This window comes from Netta rufina (genome assembly GCF_964035555.1).
Source record: "Netta rufina genome assembly, chromosome: 14".
Taxonomy (NCBI): domain Eukaryota; kingdom Metazoa; phylum Chordata; class Aves; order Anseriformes; family Anatidae; genus Netta; species Netta rufina.
Window position 1 is genome coordinate 8,011,922 of NC_140137.1, and position 22,193 is coordinate 8,034,114.

Sequence of the window (22,193 nt, forward strand, 5' to 3'; positions counted from 1 at the left end):
ATGGAGGTCCTGAAGCCCCCAGCAGGAAGCTGCCCCCTCCCTGCCGCCCACCCAAAGCCACATGGGGGCCGCAGGACGTCCGCTTCTCCCGTGCCCGAGAGCATCCCTGTGGCAGAGCCCGTGGCTTTGCCTCCTTTAGCCAAGGAGGAAGCCACCGCACAAAGAAGGGAAATGACCCGGCGAAGGTCACCTGCAGCTGGGGCCGAGCCCAGGACCAGCATCGTGAGGTCCCGGTGCCACGGCTGAGCTGTGCCAGAGCGGGACGGGTGTGGGTTTTGTGGGTGAGTGGCACTGAGTGTCACCCTGAGTGCCCAGGGGAAAACGGAGCAGGGTTGAACTCAGAAGCCACAGGCTGAAAAACGCAGCGTGGGCACATTGCCCTTGAAACCAACAGCAAAAGGCAATGTGAGGACTGGGGGTGGCAGGCTGGATTTGGAAAAAAAATAAAATAAATCAGGGAAAGCCAGAAACCTGATGGCATGGGGAAGAAGCTTTTAGGGTGATGCAAGAGCAGAAGACGGTCATCACCTCTGGTCCTTGCAAGGAGCTTCCTGAAGCTCGCGGGTGGGTTTGGCTGGCTGTAATGCACCGCGTGTTTTGCAGGTGACCGCAGTGGTGGTCCCTGCAGGCTGAAAGCAAAGCACATCCCCACACCTCGCCGTGCTGCCCCCCAAGCCCCCACCCCACCAGCATTGTGCCGACCCGGGCCTCCCTTTTCCTGTAGGTGGGGTTTCCATAGGAAGCACGGCCGGTCCACCTCCCGCCGCCGGACACCGCTCTCGGGCGGCGGTGGTGGCAGTCCCTCTGCTCCCTGCCGTGGTGTCCCAGCCCGCGATGCTCCGCCGCCCGTCCTGGGGTGATGGCAGGGCAGGGGGCAGCCTCTGGACCTCCGCTCTCTTCTTGCTCCTTCCCAGCTGGTGAGTGGCGTTCGGCAACGGGAGAAGATGTGGCGGCTTCGTGCATGCCCTGAGGTCCGTTTGGGGATGCGGAGGCAGCCGGGGAAGCCCGTGGCTGCTGGCCGGAGCAGCGGGGCCGTGGGCATCGTCAGCGGGCTGCTGCTGTTGGGTCGCTCCGCTCTGCAGCTCCCGGCCTTCTGGTGGTACCTCTTCCTCTCCGCCGATGCTCAGGAGGTGGCCACGTTCACGGTGCAATACCGGCTGTACGAAGAGGTGCCGGAGGGCACAGTGATAGGGACTTTGGCTGAGCACTTCAAGTGGGGTGAGAGCGGTGAAATGGAAGAAAGCTTCCGTCTGCTGCAGAGCCCCGGGGGGTTCCCGCTGCGCGTGGGGAGCGCGGATGGTGAGCTGAGCACGGCCGGGCGGGTGGACAGGGAGCAGCTGTGCCGGCACGGCGATCCCTGCTGGGTCTCCTTCGATGTGCTGGCCGCCCAGCAGCTGGCTCTGATCCACGTGGAGGTCCAAGTGCTGGATATCAACGACAACGCGCCCCGCTTCCCCACGCCCGAGCTGGAGCTGGAGATGTCGGAGAGCGCATCGCTGCGGACGCGCATCCCGCTGGACCGAGCCCTGGATGCTGATGCTGGCCCCAACGCACGCTGCTCCTACACGCTGTCCCCCAGCGAGCACTTTGCACTGGATGTCGTCTCCAGCTCCGATGGCACAAAGCACGCCGAGCTCGTTGTGGTTAAAGAGGTGGACCGGGAGCTGCACTCCTCCTTTGACCTCGTGCTGACGGCTGCTGACCATGGGGAGCCACCGCAGTCAGGTACCGCTTTAATTAAAGTCATCGTCCTCGACTCCAACGATAACAGCCCTGTGTTCGCAGAGAGCTCTTTGGCGGTCGAGGTTCGGGAGGATGCTCCACCCGGGACCCTCCTGGTGACGGTCACAGCCACCGACCCCGACCAGGGTCCCAACGGGGAGATCGAGTACAGCCTCAGCAAGCATGCGCCCCTGGAGGTGCTGAGCGCCTTCGGCATCGACGCCCGCACGGGCAGCGTGGTCCTGAAGCGCCCGCTGGACTACGAGGAGACCCACGCCTACGAGCTGGACGTGCAGGCCAGGGACCTGGGCGCCAACCCCATCCCGGCACACTGCAAGATCCTGGTCCAAGTGCTGGATGTCAACGACAACGCGCCCGATGTCCACGTCACCTGGGCGGCGCAGGCGCCTGTGCTCTCGGAAGCTGTCCCCAAAGACAGCTTCGTGGCCCTGGTGACGGCCAGCGACCCCGACTCGGGGAACAACGGGCGGGTGCACTGCTCCCTGAGCCCCGGGGACGAGCACTTCAGGCTGAAGAGGACCAACAGCCACAGCTACCTGCTGATGACCAGCGCGGCGCTGGACAGGGAGCTGCGTGCCGAGTACAACCTGACACTGGTGGCGCGGGACCAGGGCGAGCGCTCCTTGGCCGTGCTGAAGCACCTCACCATCTGCATCAGCGACGTCAACGACAACGCCCCCTCCTTCGAGAGGGCCGCCTACGAGAGCACCGTGGAGGAGAACAGCGAAGCGCCGACCTCTTTGCTCAGCGTCCGTGCCACTGACCCCGACCTGGGTTTCAACGGGAAGATCACCTACAGCATCCGGGACACCTCGGTTTCAGGTCTGGTCTCCATCGACCCCACCACCGGGGAGGTTTTTGCCCTCCAAGCTTTTGATTACGAGCAGATGAGCAGCCTGGAGTTCCTGGTGACCGCGGAGGATGGCGGCCACCCCAGGCTGGCCTCCAACGTCTCTGTCCGGCTGGCTGTGCTTGACCAGAATGACAACGCGCCCGTTGTCACCGAGCCAGCGCTGGTGGGTGGCGTGGCCACGCTGTCCTTCCTGATCGGCACTGAGACGGGGTGTGTCTGGGTGACCCCTGGGAACGGGAGCACCCTGGGGACAGCAGTGGCCAACGCCACGCCGGTGTCGTGCTCCGACACTCCCCTCCTCTTCACCATGGTGGCCAGGGATGGAGACTCCGGTCCCAACGGGGCTCTGAGGTTTGACCTCGTGGGCGGGGACGGTGCAGGGCTCTTCATGATGGATCCGCTCTCAGGGCAGCTCTTCCTCAATGCCACCAACGCCACCAGCCTCGCTGGCACCCAGTGGGACCTGGCCATCAGGGTGAGCGACGGCGGGGACGAGCCCCTGCACACCCAGGCGCGGGTGCGCCTGCTCTTCCGACGCCACGGGGCTTTCTCCAAAATCTCCGCCTGGGAGCTGGGGCGGCTGAGCCCGCCCGTGGTGGCTGTCATATGCTTGGCCGCTCTCTTGGGCGGGTGCCTCCTCCTTTCGGCTTTAACCCTGTCCCTGCGCAGCAAGGAGAAGAAGGACGGCATGGCCTACAACTGCAGGGAGGCGGAGGACGCCCACAGGCAGCAGCAGCTGAAGAAGCCGCCCCGGCAGATCCAGAAGGCCGACATCCACCTGGTCCCGGCGCTGCGGGGCCGGCCCCGGGGTGCTGAGCCCCTCCAGCCCTGCCCAGAGGGCTCCCCGCAGCCTCCCCTCCACCTCACCCCCACTCTCTACAGGACCCTGAGAAACCAGAGGACCTCGAAGGACTCGGATGAGGAGCAAGGGATGTTCAACCTCGCCGTCATGCAGCGCCGGCCCTGCCAGCCCCACAGACCCAAAAATGCACCCGTGAGCCCCCCGGACGTCCCGCCGCGTGGTGAAGGCTCGGAGAAGCCACTGCTGGGAGAGTCCCCGCTGTCCCCGCCCCAGACAGCGGGCACCACGCCGCAGGGACCGGGGCAGCCCCCTCCCCACCAGCACATCCTCAGGAGCCTGGTCCGGCTCTCGCTGGTGGCCCTGGCGGAGCAGAGCCCCAACGGGGAGTTCGCCATGGAGTCGGCCCCGGTGCAGGTAGGAGATGCTCCACGTCTTGCTGGAGGTGTGGAGACCCCCAGAATCTTGCCTAACCCTGGGGGTGGGCTGGGAAAGTGCAGGGGATGGTGGGGGGTCTCCAGATGCCCACCAGGACATGCAGGGAGCTGGGGTGGAGGGCACCGGGCATGGGGAGGAGGGGACAACCCCATGGGCCAGGAGCAGGGGCACAAGGGAAGCTCCGGGCTAGGTGAGCTGCTCGGTGCCTTGTTTTCCCCCGCGTGGGGATGCCGAACCATCTGCAGGAGGAGGAAACGCTATAAAAAGGTGGCGCGGTTCGGAGGGGACATCCTGGCAGGAAGCAGCTTGAGCGGTGTTCGCAGGGCTCAACAGGCTTTTCCTGCCTTACAGCAAATCTCTCAGCTGCTGTCTCTGCTGCACCAGGGCCAGTTCCAGCCCAAAACAAACCACAGGGGAAACAAGTACACGGCCAAGAACGGCAGCAGGTAAGGTCTGCTCTCAGCCCCAGCACCAGCTCGCCCCGCTTTCATTGACCCGAGATGGGACAAGCAGCGGGGCAGGGAGGCAGCTCCTGCCTCGGGAGGTGGCTGTGCTCCTCTGCTCCCACCCCCATGCTGGTGTGGCTACCAGCTCCCTCCTGGGGATGCTCTGGGGCACCTCTGGCAGCTCCTTCCACACCCACATGAGCTCCTCCTTGGCCACAAACCATCTGCCTGTCCTTGCTGGGGGAACACCGGTGTGTTGAAGCACAATGGAAAGGTGCAATGGTGTTGCTGTCTGTGAGTGAAAGCTCCTGAGAATGCCGGAATTTTTCACTGCCTCACCACATCCCCCCGTCCCCTCCTGCCCAGGCCAGGGGCAGACTCAGCTTTCTCCACCTTTCTTGTTATCAGCTCCATCTGGACAGTGAGGGAGGGAGATCTGCCCTGGGCTGTGATGCTCCCTGCCCCGTCCTGCACATGGGCAGCTGCTCCGAATTCATGGGGAAGGGCCAGCAGCTCCCCGTTAGCTCGGGATCCCCCTGCAGAAGGATAGAAACCCTCCTGGGCAAGAAATGTGGAGCAGCCCCACGTGTAGCCCAGCACCCAGCTGGAGCCCAGTGTTCAGAGGGTCCGTGGCACCCCTGATCTCTGTGCTTTTGCTCACATGCTTAAAAAGAAACACACCTCAGACTAAAATGATTGCAAAAGTGGCATTTCAGAAAGCTGCAAGCTTTGGCTGACCCAGCTGGGGGGCCACCTGCAGCTGGACGGGGTGCGTGGAGCTGGTGGGTGACGGGCAGCAGGAGAACAGTGCCCACACCCCACCTCGGGGTCACTTCATGGGGTATTAAGACCTCAGCCTCCAAAACAGCAGGCAAGGCAGGAGCAAAAGCCTGACTTGAGCATTTTGGGACCCTTGCAGGGCTGCGGGGCTGGATGCTGACTGCCTGAGCACAAAGGACAGCGGGCACGGCGAGAGCGAGGCCGAGGACCGCGATTCGGAGAGCGGCTTCGACCTCTCGGTGCCGCAGCTGGTGGGAGAGGAGCTGGAGACCCTCCTGGAGCCGCAGGCAGGTGAGGTGGCCTCATCGTGTTCAGTGTGAGCTGGGGGCACGCTGGGGCTGGCGGGATGTCCCCAGGGAACACGCCAACCCCGCATAGATGGCAGCAGCTGGCATGTGGCATTTTTTGCTATGCGCAATCTCTGCATCCATGCTGACCCGAGAGCCTCTGCGTTATGGTCCTCTGGTCCATGCAGAGTGGGAAAGGAGAAGAGCTGTGCTTCCCGAGCCCTTTGGGACCTTCTAGACCCCCTGAGCCCCATCAGGCACCTCTTTCCTACCAGCCCGAATGGCTCTAGTCTCATCTGTTACCATCCTGGTTATTTTCTACATTCGCACTGCTTTGTTTTGTTATTTGTTGAGATGCGGTGAGCAGAATTGCACGCAGTGGTTAGGATTCACCTGCACTGGTGGTTTAAGGTCTCTTCTGGTTTGGTCTTCATTCCCTTCCTGCCCAAGCTCCTACTGAACTGCTCACCCCAAATCCCTCCTCTGCATGGGGGGAGTCAGCAGTACACGAGGAGTCATTCCCCGTGCCAGCCATCCAACAGAGGGGGGCACAGAAACCCCACCAGCCTTTTTTTGCTCGTGTCACTGGGTGTTGGGGCCTTTGGCAACTCCTCACTTTGCCCTCTTTGGGGTATTTCAGTGGGATCGGCACCACCACCAGCCACTGCTCCGCATCAGTTATGACTGGTGAGAAGCACAGGTCTCAGACTTTCTGTTGGGACTCCAGTAATGACCTCTCTTTATGGGGAAGATTTATTCCTGCTCTTGCTTCCTAGCTTTTAACTCGCATTAGTCCCTCTCACAGCCTGGCTGGTAATTCAGGTTAATGCAGAGCACAGCTCAGGACCTCTGCGAGCCTGCCTGGTGCTCTTCTGCAAGCTCAGGTGTCCCCTGTCAGCCAGGACTCTTCACCTACCTCCTTCAAATACAGCAAGAAATTTGGAGGAAATTTGGAAAACACAGTCTTGCAAATGCCATGCCAGTTCTTGCCTGTGTAACAGGAATTCAGCTACCTGCTCATATAGAATAATTTCCGTGAACCTGCCCAGACTAGGCCCACCTTTATGAGCTCAGAACCTCATGTCACCATTCCTACCTTCTGTTCCTCCGATACTGCCTTCATTTGAAGCGGTAGTTAACGAACATCAGCTAATAAGCCAGGCAATTTCATATCTGAGTTCCTCTAGCACTCTGAGGTGGATACCATCTGGGCCTGACATCGTCTGCATGTTCCTTTTATTGATTTGTTCTAAATCTCTTCCACTGGCATTTCCATTTGAAAGAGTTTGTCTGACTCACGTCCTGCAGCAGAGATTTCTTTGTGGAGCCTCCGTGCTCCTCCGCAGCAAGCGTAGGCATGAAGAATTCATTGAGGTTTGCTGCTGTGGCCTCACCTTCCCTGGTCCTTTCACAGCTTTTGGTCCTTTCATTCGAGCTCTCCAAGCCCACTGATTAGCAAAAAGGTTATTAGCTGCCTTTGGTGCTCTTCAGGACTGTTTATGGCCTGCCATGTTATGGTTTTATGCTCAGCTTATAACACTGGTTTATGTACTCTCCACGCCACCTGCGAGCAGGCTTTTAGCACCCAGTGAAGTAAACCAGGGAGCGACTGCAGTAAATTCAGCTCTACCTCCAGCCACGGGCACCTCTGTGCTGCCGTGCAGAGGGAGCTGCTTGCTGCCTTCCTGCCCTTTTGTTCCAGTGAGGAGCAGAAGAAGCAGGGCTGGGTGAGATGAGAGCCGCTGGCCTCCTCGGCTCTGAAGGGCAGCAGCGCAGGGCAGGCAGGCACAGGCTGCCCAGCTCCAGCCCACGGCTCTGCTGAGCCCCAGCGAGGGGCTCAGATCTGTCCCCATCCAGCCCTAAAAGCAGGTAGCACCCTGCGCCCCAGACAATCTGAGCTATGGCCACGCGGAGCCGTACAGGGACATTTCCCATTCTTCTTGGATTTGATAAAGTATTGCCAAATTACTCCAATTCTGCAGTAAACAGGACTGGTGCATGCTGAGGCTATGCCAGCATAGCTTCCTGCCCACACGGCAGTGCTGGACGTGATAAAAGAGGCTGAGCTGCTTCTGTGTTGAAAAATAATCTTAACCGTGAGCCCAGACCTTCCCAAAAAGGCAACGGAGCGCAGACGACGGAGCTGCTGGACTCCTTCCTTCTTCCCCACCACTGTAAACAGAGAAATGGACTTGCATCCTGAAGGAGGGAGGAAGGAAGCATTGCTTGTGCTCAAAGTATCGTAGCAGCTGGCTGAGGCTGTCTGGGCCTTTGTGTTACTCACAGCGGGGGGAGAGCTGCGCGAGCGGTCGGGCCCCGCCGGCTCTTTGGGTGTTTGCACCGCGAGCACCGAGCTGCCGGCTGCTGTCAGCACCTCTCCCCTAGCAGCGAAACAGAGCACTCCATGGCTGGAAAAAGATACATCTTTATTGATTATAAAACAACACACCATTAAAATAAGGCAAGGAGGAGTTATCGGTCAAATTAAACATACCTAATTACAAGATTTCATGGCCACAGGGGCTGGGGCGATCAGCCAACAGCCTCAGCTCTCCCTGCTGTGAGCACGCTGCTGCGTGCCCCGCTCCCGAGCCGAAGCATCACGCTGCTCAGTGGATTTGGTGGCTTCTTGCAGACTGTGGAGGACAGAACTGCACTGTTTTAAAGCAAACACACGGGGCTGCAGCATGCTTGGGAGATCTCTTAAGGAACAGTCACTGTGACTGAGAGGGAATACTGAGATTGCAGAAAGAAGGCTTGAAAGTTTACCAAGATGTAAGAATTTTGCGGCTTCCACTGAAACGAAATTTAAGTGTTGTATCTACCTTTCTCTCTGTATCAGGTTTTCACTCCCAGCCCCCCCTCGCCCCAAGCACCCTGAGGCACAATTCTGTTTCAGAGAAAAAGGATAACTACTTGGAGGAAAGAGACTTGTCTTGCTGGCTGACCAGCCACAGACGAGGACCACACGTCCCCGGCTCTGGCTGGTTATCGATTACCTTCCAGAAACAGCAGAAGTGCAGGAGAACGGGGACCCTGCTTCCTGAGGTCACCTTATGTCAGTGAGAGCTGCATAATGCTTAAAACGACACCAAGCCTTGTCCTCTGACTGGGACTGTCGGGGTATCCTGTGCTGTGTTAGCACACACCAGTTGTTTCCCTGCTCTCTGAGTGTTTCACAAACCTGCCTGTTGCTTTGCCCCTTCCAGGGGTTTGTTAGCTTTGGGGATGAATCCGTGCGGGGCTGGACAGCAGCTCCCATGTACCACGTCAGAGCCTGTTTATCAACTGCAAAGCTCTACCTTGAAAACAAGAATCCCCACTTCCTTTCCTGTCGTCTGATGGGGAAGCTATTCCAGGCTCACTCTGCTACGGGGTCCTTCCTTTAATTTGCAGTATATGTTTATTCACGGACACTTTTAATTATTTTTTCTTTTGCCAACACTATTTTAAGCATAGCGATTTCCTTTGTTGGTGCTTATCTCATCAAAATAATAGCAGGTTGCAGTCAAATCCCCAGTGAGCGTTTGCTTCCTCAGGCTAAGCAACCCTACCTCTTGGGGTGTCCATCCTGTAAGCTCAGACTTGCTCGTGGTTTCATCTCAACAGTTTTTCTCCACACTTCTGTCATTTCAGATCCTCTTTCCCAGGGATGGATAATCAGATTTGTATGTAATTCTCCTAATCAGGTCTTGCCAGACCTAATAACAATACCGCAGATATGTCCTTATGCCAACAGGGAATATCTTGACCAACACATTGTATCATTTCATTTGCCCATTTCAGGGCAGAATCACATTACTGGGACATTAATGAGCCTGCAGCCAACGCCCACACCAGGCTCCCACTGCTCCTCATCTGTTTCCAATTGATGAACAAATATGTTATAGCTCAATTTTTTGTTACTAGTCCTCAACCACCCAGCTGTGCGTTTGATAATTCAGAATTTCATTCCAGTTCTGTTATTAGTTTTCACACTAACCCACTTCTTTTCGGTCTCAATCTGACTGCTTAGCAGCAAATTCCCACTCTTGAGTGACCGGTAAGGGAAGTCCACTAGTGACCATTTTTCTGTTTGACATTTCCCCCTTGAAAGCTTTCCGTTGCTGTTGTCTCCCCTTTAGCTAGTCCCGAACCTTCACTTTCTTTGGCTTTGCTAACAATTTAGTGAAGTGCCACTTGAAACCGCAACAAATGGGAACTCAGAGGGATCCTAATGGTTCTTATATTTAAAAGCAAAACAAACACAGTTGTTTTAAAACAATTCTAGTTTGCTTGGTTTTTAAGCTGCTGGTTTGAGTGATGCTGCTGGTAGCCTATCCCTAGATTTGCTTACAATCAGTCCTGTAACATCGGATCTCAGGAAGTCTCCTCATTTCTCATTTTCTTCTCCTTTGATCTCCTCTGCCACACATCTCACCAACACTTCTTGTTTTCACTCCCTCCAGAGCTGGCCCTCAAGAGGCTGACGGCTGCTGACCCGGCATGGGTGGCACGGCTCTCCCTGCCACTCGCCGGCAGCTACAAGGACAATGTCTTCTCCCCTGACTCTCTGCATTCACCTCAGGACGAGGAAGCTGCGAGGCAGGAGAAACCACGGACCTTTGAGACCTTTGGCAAAGGGGCTGGGGCTGACTCAAATGCCGCTGGGACAAGACTGGCCAGCACTTTCCTTTCTGAAATGAGCACCCTCTTTGAAATGATTCTGTCCCAGAAGGTCCAAGTCCACAACGAAACAGGCTCAGGGCTTCTGCGGCAGCTGTCAGCACGTGGGAAGAGCCTTGGACTGGATGACAGCGCTCCCGTTCTGTAGGCAGCTTGGTGGCTGTGACAAGGAGACAAGAGTCAAACACAGCGTTCTGTATTTGGGTGCACACGCGTGTTTTAAGAAGTTCGTAGTGCCATCCATGCCTAGACTGATCATGACAGGCACATTTCTTCCTTTGCCTCACCCCGTCAAATTTCTCCACGACTGACTTCACCTTGTGTAGCTCCCTTCTCCCTGCCTGTTCCTGCCTTCCTAGCCCTCCTCCCCTCCCACCCTCCCCTTTCACTTTACAATCACACTCACACAACAGCAGGAGGGCCCTCTCCTCCCAGGGCAGGCAGATTGAGAGAGGGGGCTTTGTCAGATTACACCGGAGAACAACGCAGATACATCCACGTGATTACAGACAGTGCACCACAGAGCATAAAGCAGCACAGCCATGGACTTTGCAGCATGCTGCAGAATTGGGCTCCAGGATCTCAGTTCTTATTTAAATAAAATTGTTTTTTTTTTCTTACACTACCATCTCTGCAACAAGGTCCAGTTTAGCTGACACAGTGCTGTGGCTGCCGGAAGCCTGAAGTGGCAGCTCAGAAAGGGGAGTTCTGCCTGTTGCCTCCCACCAATGCTTTCAGCTTCTGTAGTTCTACCACTGTGAGTTTGGCATTGTAAAATGCCTCAAGATCGCTACGTCTGCTTTGGCATCTCTCCTGTGGCTGCACTAGGTGACCACACTTCCTTTCTCCCTGCTCTCTCTTGAGGCCACTGGATTTTGGAGCACAGTCCTTGCCCAGGAGCAGACAACAGATGGCTGGAGTCTGTCAAAGGTAAACTGGGAAAAGGGAAGCGTGAAAACAGTTTTCAAATATTCAGTCACAGGCTTCACCCATCTTACACGCAGATCAAAATGAAAACCTGTATGTGAGCAGTAAGACTGTTTTGGGTTAATAGGATGTGTAGAAACACTACGACATAGATGTTAGTAACAGGAAGAAGTACACACAGGTGTTGTTAACTGTGAGGATTTGCTCTCAGAATGGAAAGACAACAGGGGCATGAGCACTGGGAGTGGATCTGCAGGCTTATGCAACCGTGCATGGGTGGCACACGGGTATGGGAGGAGGAGAAGTTTTAGGAGAATGAAAACCACGGGTAAGCACAGCTGGGTCATGCGCACACAGGACTCTTTTCTCTGTACCATAGCTTTTGCCTTCCAACTAAGACACAAAGCACAGATCAAACCTGGGGCATGCTGGCAAAGCGGTTACACAGGTGAGCGCAGAGTCACGCTGTGGGAGTGAGGGTAAAGCCATCACCTCCACTGCTAACAGCGCACAGCACCGCTGCTTCCTACAAAAGGTGCTGAGAAGGGGCTGCCAGCCTCCCCTCCACCACAGCGCAGGGCCAGCAGTGCTTTACACACACTGCTTTCCTTCCCTCAGCATCTTTATGTTAAAAATACGGCACTGAGCTCTCCACAGGTACTGCAGTTTCTCCAAAGCTAATTTGCTGACCGTGGGGCTGTTGCATCAGGTGCCTTTGGGTAGTACTTTTAGCTCTCATCTTCACTGCTAAGTTGAAAAAGAACGGGCAGCACTACCCAGCAGATATGATCTGGAGCATCACAAGAGCATCCTACCCATGCACCTGGAGGTTACCGTGCCCTGCTTTTATCATGCACATACACAAGCTATAGCAGCAGAGAATCACACACATAATTTAAAGAAAAGTAAATTAATAAGTTTTCTTTTTTTTTTTCTTGTTTTTTTTTTTTTTTTTTTCTTGCTCTTGGGACAGAATAGCAAGAGCAACATAGTAAGATTTCCCCAGGTGGACTTCTTAATACCCCAAATACCCACTGTTGTATTTGGATTTTCCCTGAAGTGCTTTACAGATGACCCCATCTCTGGCAATAAATTACACTGATGGGTTTACCCCAGCGTGCTTGCACAGCCACAATGCTAATAGAAATGTCTTGCTGTTTTGTTTCACAAACAAAACAGGCTCTTGCACCAAAACAATGACAGTGAGCCAAATTCTAACTGAGATGCAGCTGTGCAAGCTATGAGGGTGGCGTATCTGTGACTGTGAGGAGATGCAGCCCTACAGGACTCCTCTGCATCTTGGGAATGCACACAGAGGACAAACACGGCACAGCCTTGCATATTCCTCTGGTGCATTACTTTGATGTGCCTCTCAAAGGACAATCTTTACACAAAAATACATTAAGGTAAGCAGATTTAAAAGGAGACAAATTCCTCTCTGGGTTCGATTTCCTGATTCTGCAAACTGCTTTCAACTCCCCCCATCCCTTACCCCCATCCTGTCCTGACCACTGCGTAAGCATGCTGTGGATTATCACAGAATAGGAAATCCACCCGAGGAATTTCCTGCTAATTGTATCCTGCTTGATAAAGGAAATGGTCTAAGAAAGTTTGGTCTAGGCAGAAAGACCAGACTAGAAGAACAATCCGAGCTATCAGATGCACTGAGCTCTCGCCGTGCCCCTCCCTTGCTGAATGGAGACCACAGCAAGTTCAGGATGGGGCTGTTGCCTTTGTTTTCCAGAGGCTGATCTACACAAAGCACCAGAGCCACACAGCTACAGGAAGCTGGACAGTTTGTACAGATGCCCTTGAACCAGTTTAAACTTGTGTGGACAAATGTCTTTTTCCGGATTCAGCTGCCCCAGCGGAAGAAATTATCATACCAGCTGCTTGCCTCTGCCTGCCTGACAGTGGCTACTGCCCGCTGGGAGCATCCCTTACCCACTTTGGTAGAAATGAGCTGACGTGCTTAGCAAACATGTATGATATACATTTTGAAGCAAACCTTGCTCATTGTGACTCAAAGGGGTGTCCCCATGGGAGCAGCTCAGTGCCAGAGCTGAAGGAATAATAACTGGGGACTGAAGGGCGCTGACAAAGGCGTGGAATGGCTGAAGACAGTGTTATTTTCACCAGCACAGGTGGATCCATCAATTGCATCCCACAAAAACCTGTGCCCTAATAACAAGAATTCACTCTCTTCCTTCCACCGCTTTGACGAGGTCTGAAAGCAGATTGAACTGCTACAATGTCTGTGTGGAGAGAAGCCCAGATTGTGCTGGTAGCGTAGCCTTGAACTGAGATCAAATTGCCTCAGAGATTGCAGACCCACAACAGAGTTAGTTGCCAGCATCACCATATGGTGGCTTGTAAACCTCACTCAGACACCATGTGAAAGATGTGCAAGGCTACTGGAATTATAGCCCCAAATCGTACCCACTGTGGCATCTTTGGAGTCACAGTAGCTCCATATGGAAGTGCAGGAGCATAAGAAATGTTCTTGTGTTGGTAGGTAGAGGGCCAAGCTATGTGGTGGCACAGGAAATATCACAAGGTCTGTTTTGAAAACACCTATATTTAGAAACGGCTCCTGTTCCATTAACAGAAAGTGCTCCCGACTCATTACTACCCTGCGCCCAGTCCCACACAGACTGAGCACGTCCACCTTCCCTTCCGCCTCCTCGTTTCACTTACCAACTGCTCTAGCAGCAGCAGCGGGTCTCCGAGCACTACAGCTCCAGCGGAGTCACCTTGTTTCCCAGGGCACGGCTCCACTCTGCACTGCTGAGCGTCATCATGTGGAGTCTGTCTGCGCTCCAGGAGTGGGGCAGGGCGAGGGCAGATTGTCCGGGCTGGGAGGTGGGGAGACCTGCAGGCATGTGCTCCATAGCCCAGAAACAGGGGCTGGAGGCAGAGGCTCGGATACCGCAAGGGAACGGATGCTTTCTTTGCACATCTGCAAGTGCATTAAAAGAAGATATTAATGACGCATCAGATTATGGGAACAGCTTCTCCACTTGACTGGAAATAGCTGGTAAGAAGTGAAAACAACCCAGAAAGGCACATTCTTCCTCCCCTTTAGTAAAAAGGACTTGTTTTTGCCATGGTCCCATGCCACCATTTCTCTGGCGATACGGGCCCCACTTTTAAGGGGGCACTGCAGGATGCAGTCCAACAAACCCTCTTCACCTGCTGCCCACGGTACCTTTCATCTCCTCTTGTATCACTTGCAGCCTCTCCTGAGCGCTCCTGTTCCCCGCAGCAGCTGATTGTCGATAGTGTCTCATCGCTTCTGCCAGGCTCTGCTGCACCCCAAGGCCCTTCTCATAGCAAACGCCCACGTGATACCTGCTTTGGGCATCCTAGCCACAGGAAACAGCACAGTGATCAGCCCCGCGTGATGGAGAAGTGACGACAGCACACAAAAGGAGAACAGACAGTCCTTAACACCATCTTCAACATTTACTCCTCTACCTTTGGTCCCTCAGACTGTATCTTCAGTAATTTAGTCCCTTCCCTTGACGGGCACATCGTCAAGCAGAATTTCTTACCAGATACCTCCAACTGCACTCCTCCCTGTCCCTTTCCAATTAAAGTCACCGATTTCCCTTCAACGTCCAGGTCTGCGTCACCGGAACAAAGGAACAGCTGTCACCATGGAGCATCCAGATTGCCTCAGGGGTCAGAGCTAAGAGGACTCGCTGCACCCACATCCTGATCACACCCAAACTGTGGGCACACCCTGCGGACTGCCCTGCCACAGTTCACACAGATGTCTTGTAAAAACATAACAAATGCCAGAGGTGCTTGCTGCCAAGGTTGGAAGATTCCCCTTGGCAGCCCCGCAGTCCGTCAGGCCTGCGACACAACAGTGTGCCAGTGTCTTGTTCAGCCCCATGCAATCATGTTCCAGAAGTAATCTTAAGCAGCAGAAGGTAAGTCAAGCAACTAAGCATTACAGAAAAAACATCTGAACTACTCAGACATATGCAATGGCTGAGAATGAACCAGAAATTCGAGATGTCGCTGCAGATGGGTCAGCAGTCAAATCCAAACCCAGGATATGTTTGCGTGTCAGCTGTGCACGTTAGTTTTTAGATCCAATGGGAGGAAAAGGGTCTCACAGATAGCAAACAAACAAGATGACAGTCCTGAAGACACTGAAAAGACCACACGGGCTAGTGGTCACACAGACCTTTTCCAGTGAAACAGACAGAAACATTACTTGAATAGCCTGACTGCCAGAAAAGTGTTCTAAATAGGGCTTTGAAAAAAAAAAAAAAGTAGCAAGTTTTAATAAAGCCATGAGAAAGGAACATATTGCGAGTGTTGCTGTCTGAGATCTAGCTGGTGGAGGAATGCAAAGAACTCAACGAGTGGGTGCTTTGCAGAATGTTGCAAGTCTCGGTTTATGACAGCAATAAACATCTTTAGGGATGAGATAAACATGCTGAAGGATTGACACTTCAGATGTGACAAGACACAGGATTAAATAAGTATGAAGTATTCCAACAGTGGTCTCTTACATGATGAACACCTCAAAGACCACCGCCAGGAGAGGAGAATCCCAAATTAGCATGGCAGATATGACTGTAATACACTTTGAAATCTGAAGGTCTGACTCAGTTCTCCAAGAACACTCTTTATGTTTTTTATGTTCTGTGGTTGCTCCCATAAAATAAGGGAGGATGAAATGGAGAGTGGTAACCAAAATAAAACACAGTTCTCTGAAGCACTGCTGTGTTTGGAAGAATGCTTGTCAGAGCTACCCCCGTGGCTCCAGAACAGAGCAACAACCTGAGAAACAGTGAACCCATGATTTTTTGTGTTTGTTTTCTTTTTTCTTTTTTTTTTTTAAAGAGTTGTAGATGTAGTTGTAATGTCATTCAGAGGGATAGAACTTATTGTAAGGAATTAAAGAAGATCCTACACGCTATGAGTGGCCAGCACAATCACAGGTGAAACAGTGTTAACAACTACAAAGGAGTGCATACGGAAAGAAATTTGAGAGTCACCCTGACAGTTTCTGAAACCACCAAGACATCGGTCAGTGGCAGGCAAATAGGAAAACAATATTAGAAGGGAATACAGAATTAAGCAGAAGATCTCATTATGTAAGATCCCTGGAATGCTTCCATCCTGAGTCCAGTTTCAGTCCAAAGCATTTTACAATGGATGAAAATTAGAAAAATACAGAGAGGACTGACAAGACAAATGTAACAGTTTAACTACAAGGAGAGACAAAATAAACTACTGCTCTGCAGTTTGCAAAAGAAATGACTCAGAGAGGACATACTGAAGGGTGACAGAATCAGAAGTACTTGCCAGAAGAAGAGGGAAGTTATTCATTATTTTCCATTACATAAAAGTTGTGTGAACTCAAGATAAAATGAAAGAGTTCTTCAGAAAAAAAATAGCTCTTACTATAAAGTGCAAGCTGAAAATGAGTGAACAATGTCATGGTGCTGTAAAGAACGCAAAAACCAGGCTGCAAGACATGTGATGTTATAGGTCTACTCCTCTAAGTGCTGGTAGGGCCTCAGGAGCAGCATTATGCCAAGACTGTGGCACTGTCCTTCAAAAAAAAAAAAGCGTGGGTCACTTGGAGAAAGTTTAAGAGAGCAAGCAGATCCAGACAACAGACAGAAAACAGAAACAACAGATGACTGAATGCAAGTTCAAATATTTAAGTACATAAAAGATCCCTGCAAAGAAACAGAAATAGTCTGTTCATCCCCTCTATAGAAGGCAAGAAATAATGGGCTTATTTTGAAGAATAGATTCAAGACAGAGACAACAAGTTCTCCCAGTGATACAGCAGTGAAAGAGCTTGACTGGGGGAGGTATAGAGGCTCCATAACAGAAAGCTTTAAAATTATGCTAAGTGAGTATTTGTCAGAAAAAGCATAAGCACTGGTCCTAAGAACTGCTCTAACCCAATACAGCTTTTCTATGATTATATTTTGTAGGGTCTGTGTCCCTGGGCCTGTTTCCTCGTCAGGGGCTTTCCACTCTGTCCTTTCAGGCAGCACAGTGCCATCCTGACACTCCCACCTTCAAGAAGCCCTGAGCTCTGCCACCTGCAACAAACCCAAATTCAGAACAATCACAGCTTACACGGAGGTTACTTACGCCGTTCTTTGCTGCTAGCAACAGGTACTTCAGACCTCTCTTCTCCTTAGGTTGTAGCCCCCTCATGTAGAACACTCCAAGATAAGCCTGTGCCTGCAGCAAAACCACATGACAGAAATCAGCCAGGATTTTTCACCTTAATTACTCCCATTCTTTTACTGATTTTGCAAGTTGTCCAAATGCCAGTAAAAGCTCTGCTGCTGGAGCAGAACATAATCTCTGGCAACTCGTCAGGGACACCTGCAAGACTGGTGTGCACAGTACCCTGCTTGCTGCAGAACCTGTTGGGAGAACGGAGGCTGTCCTAAGAAACTCAGTCCGACACGTTAAACATGAAAAAATCCTATTTGATCTACAAAACTCCACTATACACCCAGTAATACAACCACATTAGCATTACAAGACCCAGAGTCTTGTTTTAAACTGCACTGCTGAAGTCAGAGCCAGAGAATGGCTCCTACTTGTGAGCTGTCTGTAAGACACAGCAGATGTACTTCCTGGAACAGCGTGCTACATGAGATACACTCAGTGCCAGAATGGCTTGCATTCTTAACACAAGATGGCACATGCCTAAACGCATCCCCTAAAGAGTGGGAAAGGAGGGCAGGGTACACAGATCTATGCGGATGAATCATCTCGAAAAATCAGATACAGTACAGGATTTGTTCCTACTCAAAGTGTCTCATAGAAGTTCCTCCACCAAAGCAACCTGTACTTTTGCATTGGGAGGCAGTGAAATATAGTTTTTCAACTGCAGGTCAGTTTTTCTAAGCTGATGGTCTAATCTAGGTGTTGGAGAGAACGGTTACAGGCATGTTTGGCTCCAGCTTCAAAGCTGAGGGAATTCAAAAGCAGGCACCTGAATGACACATCCTAAAACTTTCTAGTCAGGTTCATGTTTGCTGAGTGGGATGACTGGGGCAAAATAGGAAGCCTTAAACTTTAGGAACAAAAGATACTTTGGAAAGCCACTTCCACTGTGAATGCAAGTGAGAGAGAGATCTGGAGAAATCATCCTACTGATGTTTGAATCACTCTTTACCCTGAGGAGACAAAGAGGTGTGAATTGCTTTTAGTGATGCAAAAAAGTATGTCAAAACATGATGTATGATACAAATATGTATGTTGTGGCAACCTGTGATAATAGAGGATACACTTTGCCTTCTCGGAATCTGAAATGTACTTTGGTGTGGACCCCTATCTTTTGCATGCAGCTACTTCTGTTCTCTGAGCGCTGGCACATCTCATCCATGCTGCAGATTCTTGAGGCATGGAACATGAAAGGCTGCCACTGCTGGATGAAACAAAGCAGACCCAAGGACATCTGGCACAGAAGAAGGAACAACTTGACAGGTTTCCTAAGAACTGGTACTTCTCAGCTCTCTCTTTCTTTGTAAAGTAAGAAAGAGCCTTGTGTAGTGGCTAGCAGTTATGGCTGCATCCTATCCTCAAGCAAGAAAGCCAAGAGGGGAATTTCTATCACAGATGTGTGACAGGGCCTGGAGCTTGCACATTACCAACAAGGAAAAAGTCCCGTAAGCACATGGAAGGGGCGCTAAGAGAGACACATTAAAAAGCCCAACAGCAAAACAGACAACCAGCACAACTGACACAATGGGCACCTAGTTGCCTTCCGTGTGCAGGCAGGACTGTCCCCCATACACTGGCAGTGGTATCAATATGCAGGAAGAATTTTGCTTTTAGTCCCAAAGATGCTGCTTTCTACGATGTCTTGTGGTTCAAATCCTTTAGACAGGGTTTTCTGACGGTTCTGTCCTATGAAAATGTTTGTTCAGCTTCTATAATCATTCCCACGTGGTGGACACTAACCTCTGTAAGCCCAGCCACTGCTGCTTGCTCCAGGAAAGACACTGCCTTCTGAAGCCTGTGCCATTCATTTTCAGGACTGTGGCACAAGAGGCATCTAGCGTAGCGGTACTGTGCCATGGGGTGACAGCTGCTGGCCGCACGGTAGTAATAGAAAGCTGCCTGGAAACAGAGAAACACTTGTGTGAATCAGGTAATACATGCCCTCAAACATGACATGCCTCCCTTCTGGCCAGGACAAGCTTAACCTCTCTGTCCAGACCTATCATAAGCTGCACATGCTTACCCTGGCAGCCCTCCCACACTTCCCTGCTGAAGAACACGAGGTTGTTCAAGTGAGACAGTGGACTACCAGTGTACGAGAGCCCTCTAACCACCTCTGCCTTCTCTACTCAAAACTCCGAGTTTTGAAGGGGATGGCACTGGGCCAACAATACCAAAGCTTATGTTGTGCCAGTGGGGATCTGCACAATTACTCCAAACAGGCAGTCTTTGCAGATCTTTTCAGCTACAGGATGCTGAGTACGGCCAGCATGCACTAGGTGGCAGGCTGTAGTCGAGGTACCCAAACTGGATGGCTTGTGATGTAAAGTCCTCGGCTGTGCAGTGGTGTTTTAAATACAGTAACATGACAGGTTTCTCATGGGTACTCTCCCAGCTGCTAGTGGTACAGCCTGTGTACCTGCGACAAGACCTCAGAAGCAATGACAAAGGGGATTTCAGGAGCAAATCTCTGCGGGGACCTACAACACCGAAGCCAGTGCTGCAAACCTGCAGTTTATATTATTTCCAGCATTTTCCAGCAAGACTTCATAGATTGTCACGCCCATACAAAAGGAGAAATGTGCCTGTGCACCCCATGAAGACCATTCTCTGGGTCTGTGCCACACACATACGACTTTACAAGTTGTGGATACCTTTTCCAAGTCTTTTTCTGTGCCTCTGCCATGCTCATAACACAGACCCACGTTGAACTGGGCTTTGCTGTAGCCTCGATCTGCTGCCAGTTTGAAGCAGGTATAAGCTATCTGGTAGTGGCCTGCTCTCATACTTTCAATCCCTGTGAAGAAAACAATGTAAAAACAGAGGAAAAGAAAAAGGACAGAATGCAGCCTCAAACACAGCAACCTCCCCCAGAGCTACGGGGCCACCCTTGGCCCACGTTAAGTGGCCCAGTCCACTCCTAGCTGGCTCACCAGCCCTCATCCCCCACAACCAAAGCTTCCATAGGAAAAACAGCAACACTGCATTTTAGGAATTATTCAGGTCTCGCTGCAAAAAGGGATCATCAGCTAGCACAATGTATGGTTCATGCAGAAACAGCTTGCTTTTTTAGTGCTGCTACTAATGGTGTATGTAGGGCAGGGAGTTTTTTCTTAGATCACTGCATCTTCCTTCAGCTCTTCTTAAGTTAGTTGCAGTTCTGCAATTGCTTTTTCAGCTTGCCAGGAAGACTGAGATCTCAGACAATGAAAAAAGAGCTATGAAGATAAGACAATTCGTGTTGCAAAAAGACAGAGATGACTTAATTTCTAACTACAGATGTCAGGACTACAGTGCAGACTTCAACCAAGCCTGGATTTCAATATGCTGATATAAATCAGGTGGCAGGATGAGACAAAGGGCAATAAATCTCTCAAAGCAGAGCTGAAATTGCTAAAAGGAGGCTTCAGCTTGGGTATATGCCATCTCTGTCTTCACACAAGACCTGAAACAATTTGGAGGTCCTCCAAAAAGTGAAATGTGTGGTTTAAGGACAAAACAAATCCGAGTCCACATTACCAAGGATATTGAATGCAATGGAAATATCAACCCGGAAAATCTGCTGCAACTGGAAAGCAGCTTCCTCCAAACGCCCTCGCTGAGCTGGGTCACCCTGAGGATTCAGAAAAGAAAGTTATTAGACAGCAAAAACATGCAAAGCCTGCAACAGATTTTTCTTGGAAACTGAGCAGAGTGACGTATTCGTACTGTCCTGTAGTAATCAAGAGGGTGATGTAATCTGGTGTCATGTGTCCACATAAAAATCTCCCTGTCCTACACAGACATCTGTTTAGTGAAGCGTTATGGCCATTGCTCACCTCCCCTCTGATCAGGGAGCTTGGTGTACATCTGACATCATTAGAACATTTCAGAATTTAATGCAGCTCCCCTCCTCAGATGTAACATTAGCCCTTGTTCACCCTCCTGCATTGTGTTCGGCAGCGCAAATGGCATTTCTCTCTGACAAACATGCACTGACATATCTGTATACCCTTTACACAATTCAAGCTGAACCCATACTGTCAGCTTACTGAACACTGTACACTCCTAATAAAATCCCACACAGCAGAGACAATGTCTTTTCTTTCTCAGTAATGAACAGTATTTTTTACTTTACCACAGCTCTGGGAGGTGGGAGGAGGACTAGTCTGGCCTGCAGCTCTCATTTCCGAGCTTGAGTACAAATTTAGTGCCATCGAGTGGCAGCAGCACACACTGCACATGAGCTGAGATGCCTCCGCACTTGGAGTCACGCTGCAGAAATGCCCCGTGCCGCCCAACAGCTTTAGTGCTCAGCCAGCTCCCAGGGCTGCTCACAGGAGGACAGGACCCGGACTGACTCACGTCCTCTCCTGAGAGCCTCCTGAGAGCCTGCAGAAGTGGCTCCTCCTCGGATGGGCAGCTCAGCTCTCACCCCCTTAGCAGACCAAGTGAACACCTTTCTGCTGGGGCAGGTCCCTTCCACATCAAAGAGAGGATCCCATTTTGTTACACCCAAAATGCATCTCCATTCTGTTCACAGTGTCCCTGAGCAACTGCTCCACCGACTGACTTTTAAGATGGGGAGCTCTAGATTGCAAGGAATTAGCAGGCTTACTCACAAACAGAACAATAAGATAATTTATAACCTTTACAACCTAATGACTCACAACCTGATATACACTCTTCGAGCCCAAAGCCTCTCTTTCCCTCTCTCTAACAGACAAGACCCAGTCTTGATGTGCAGCTCTGGGAGGGGTGACGCCACCTTCTCCAGTCACAGGCTGTCTGGTAAAAACCAAAATAGCAACAGCACGTAGTTACCTAGTGAAAGATGGCATCAAAACCCATACACCACACTGGTGCTACTGGATAGTTGGGGGTTTTTAGGACATCTTCTTCCAGTGCTTTTCTGCAGCACTACCATTTTATAGACACTTTAAAGGATGGGGACAGCAGTTTGTAGTTCCTGGAACTTTACTCTGGCTAAAGGGCAGCACATCACATCTCTTCTGCTCCCAGCCTCCAGCTATGCAGGACAGAAAGCAGTC

The 22,193-nt window shown here is 51.6% G+C and overlaps 2 protein-coding genes across 2 annotated transcripts in view; one reads left to right on the top strand and one right to left on the bottom strand.

Moving 5' to 3' along the window:
* Positions 1–10,166, top strand: PCDH12 (protocadherin 12; the record flags this gene model as incomplete). Its single annotated transcript, XM_084295412.1, has 5 exons — positions 1–222; positions 915–3,812; positions 4,185–4,279; positions 5,199–5,350; positions 9,795–10,166. The coding sequence occupies 5 exons, from the start codon at positions 1–3 to the stop codon at positions 10,157–10,159; spliced, it is 3,732 nt and encodes a 1,243-aa protein (XP_084151538.1). The 3' UTR covers positions 10,160–10,166.
* DELE1 (DAP3 binding cell death enhancer 1) overlaps positions 10,032–22,193 on the bottom strand; it is a 20,232-nt gene continuing 8,070 nt past the window's right edge. The window contains exons 6-12 of the mRNA XM_084295026.1: positions 20,683–20,776; positions 19,818–19,960; positions 18,904–19,062; positions 17,074–17,166; positions 14,147–14,303; positions 13,636–13,897; positions 10,032–10,171 (exon numbers count right to left, since the gene is read on the bottom strand). Of these exons, the coding sequence (XP_084151152.1) occupies positions 13,671–13,897; positions 14,147–14,303; positions 17,074–17,166; positions 18,904–19,062; positions 19,818–19,960; positions 20,683–20,776 (873 nt within the window). The 3' untranslated portion in view covers positions 10,032–10,171; positions 13,636–13,670. The remainder of the gene's footprint in view (positions 10,172–13,635; positions 13,898–14,146; positions 14,304–17,073; positions 17,167–18,903; positions 19,063–19,817; positions 19,961–20,682; positions 20,777–22,193) is intronic.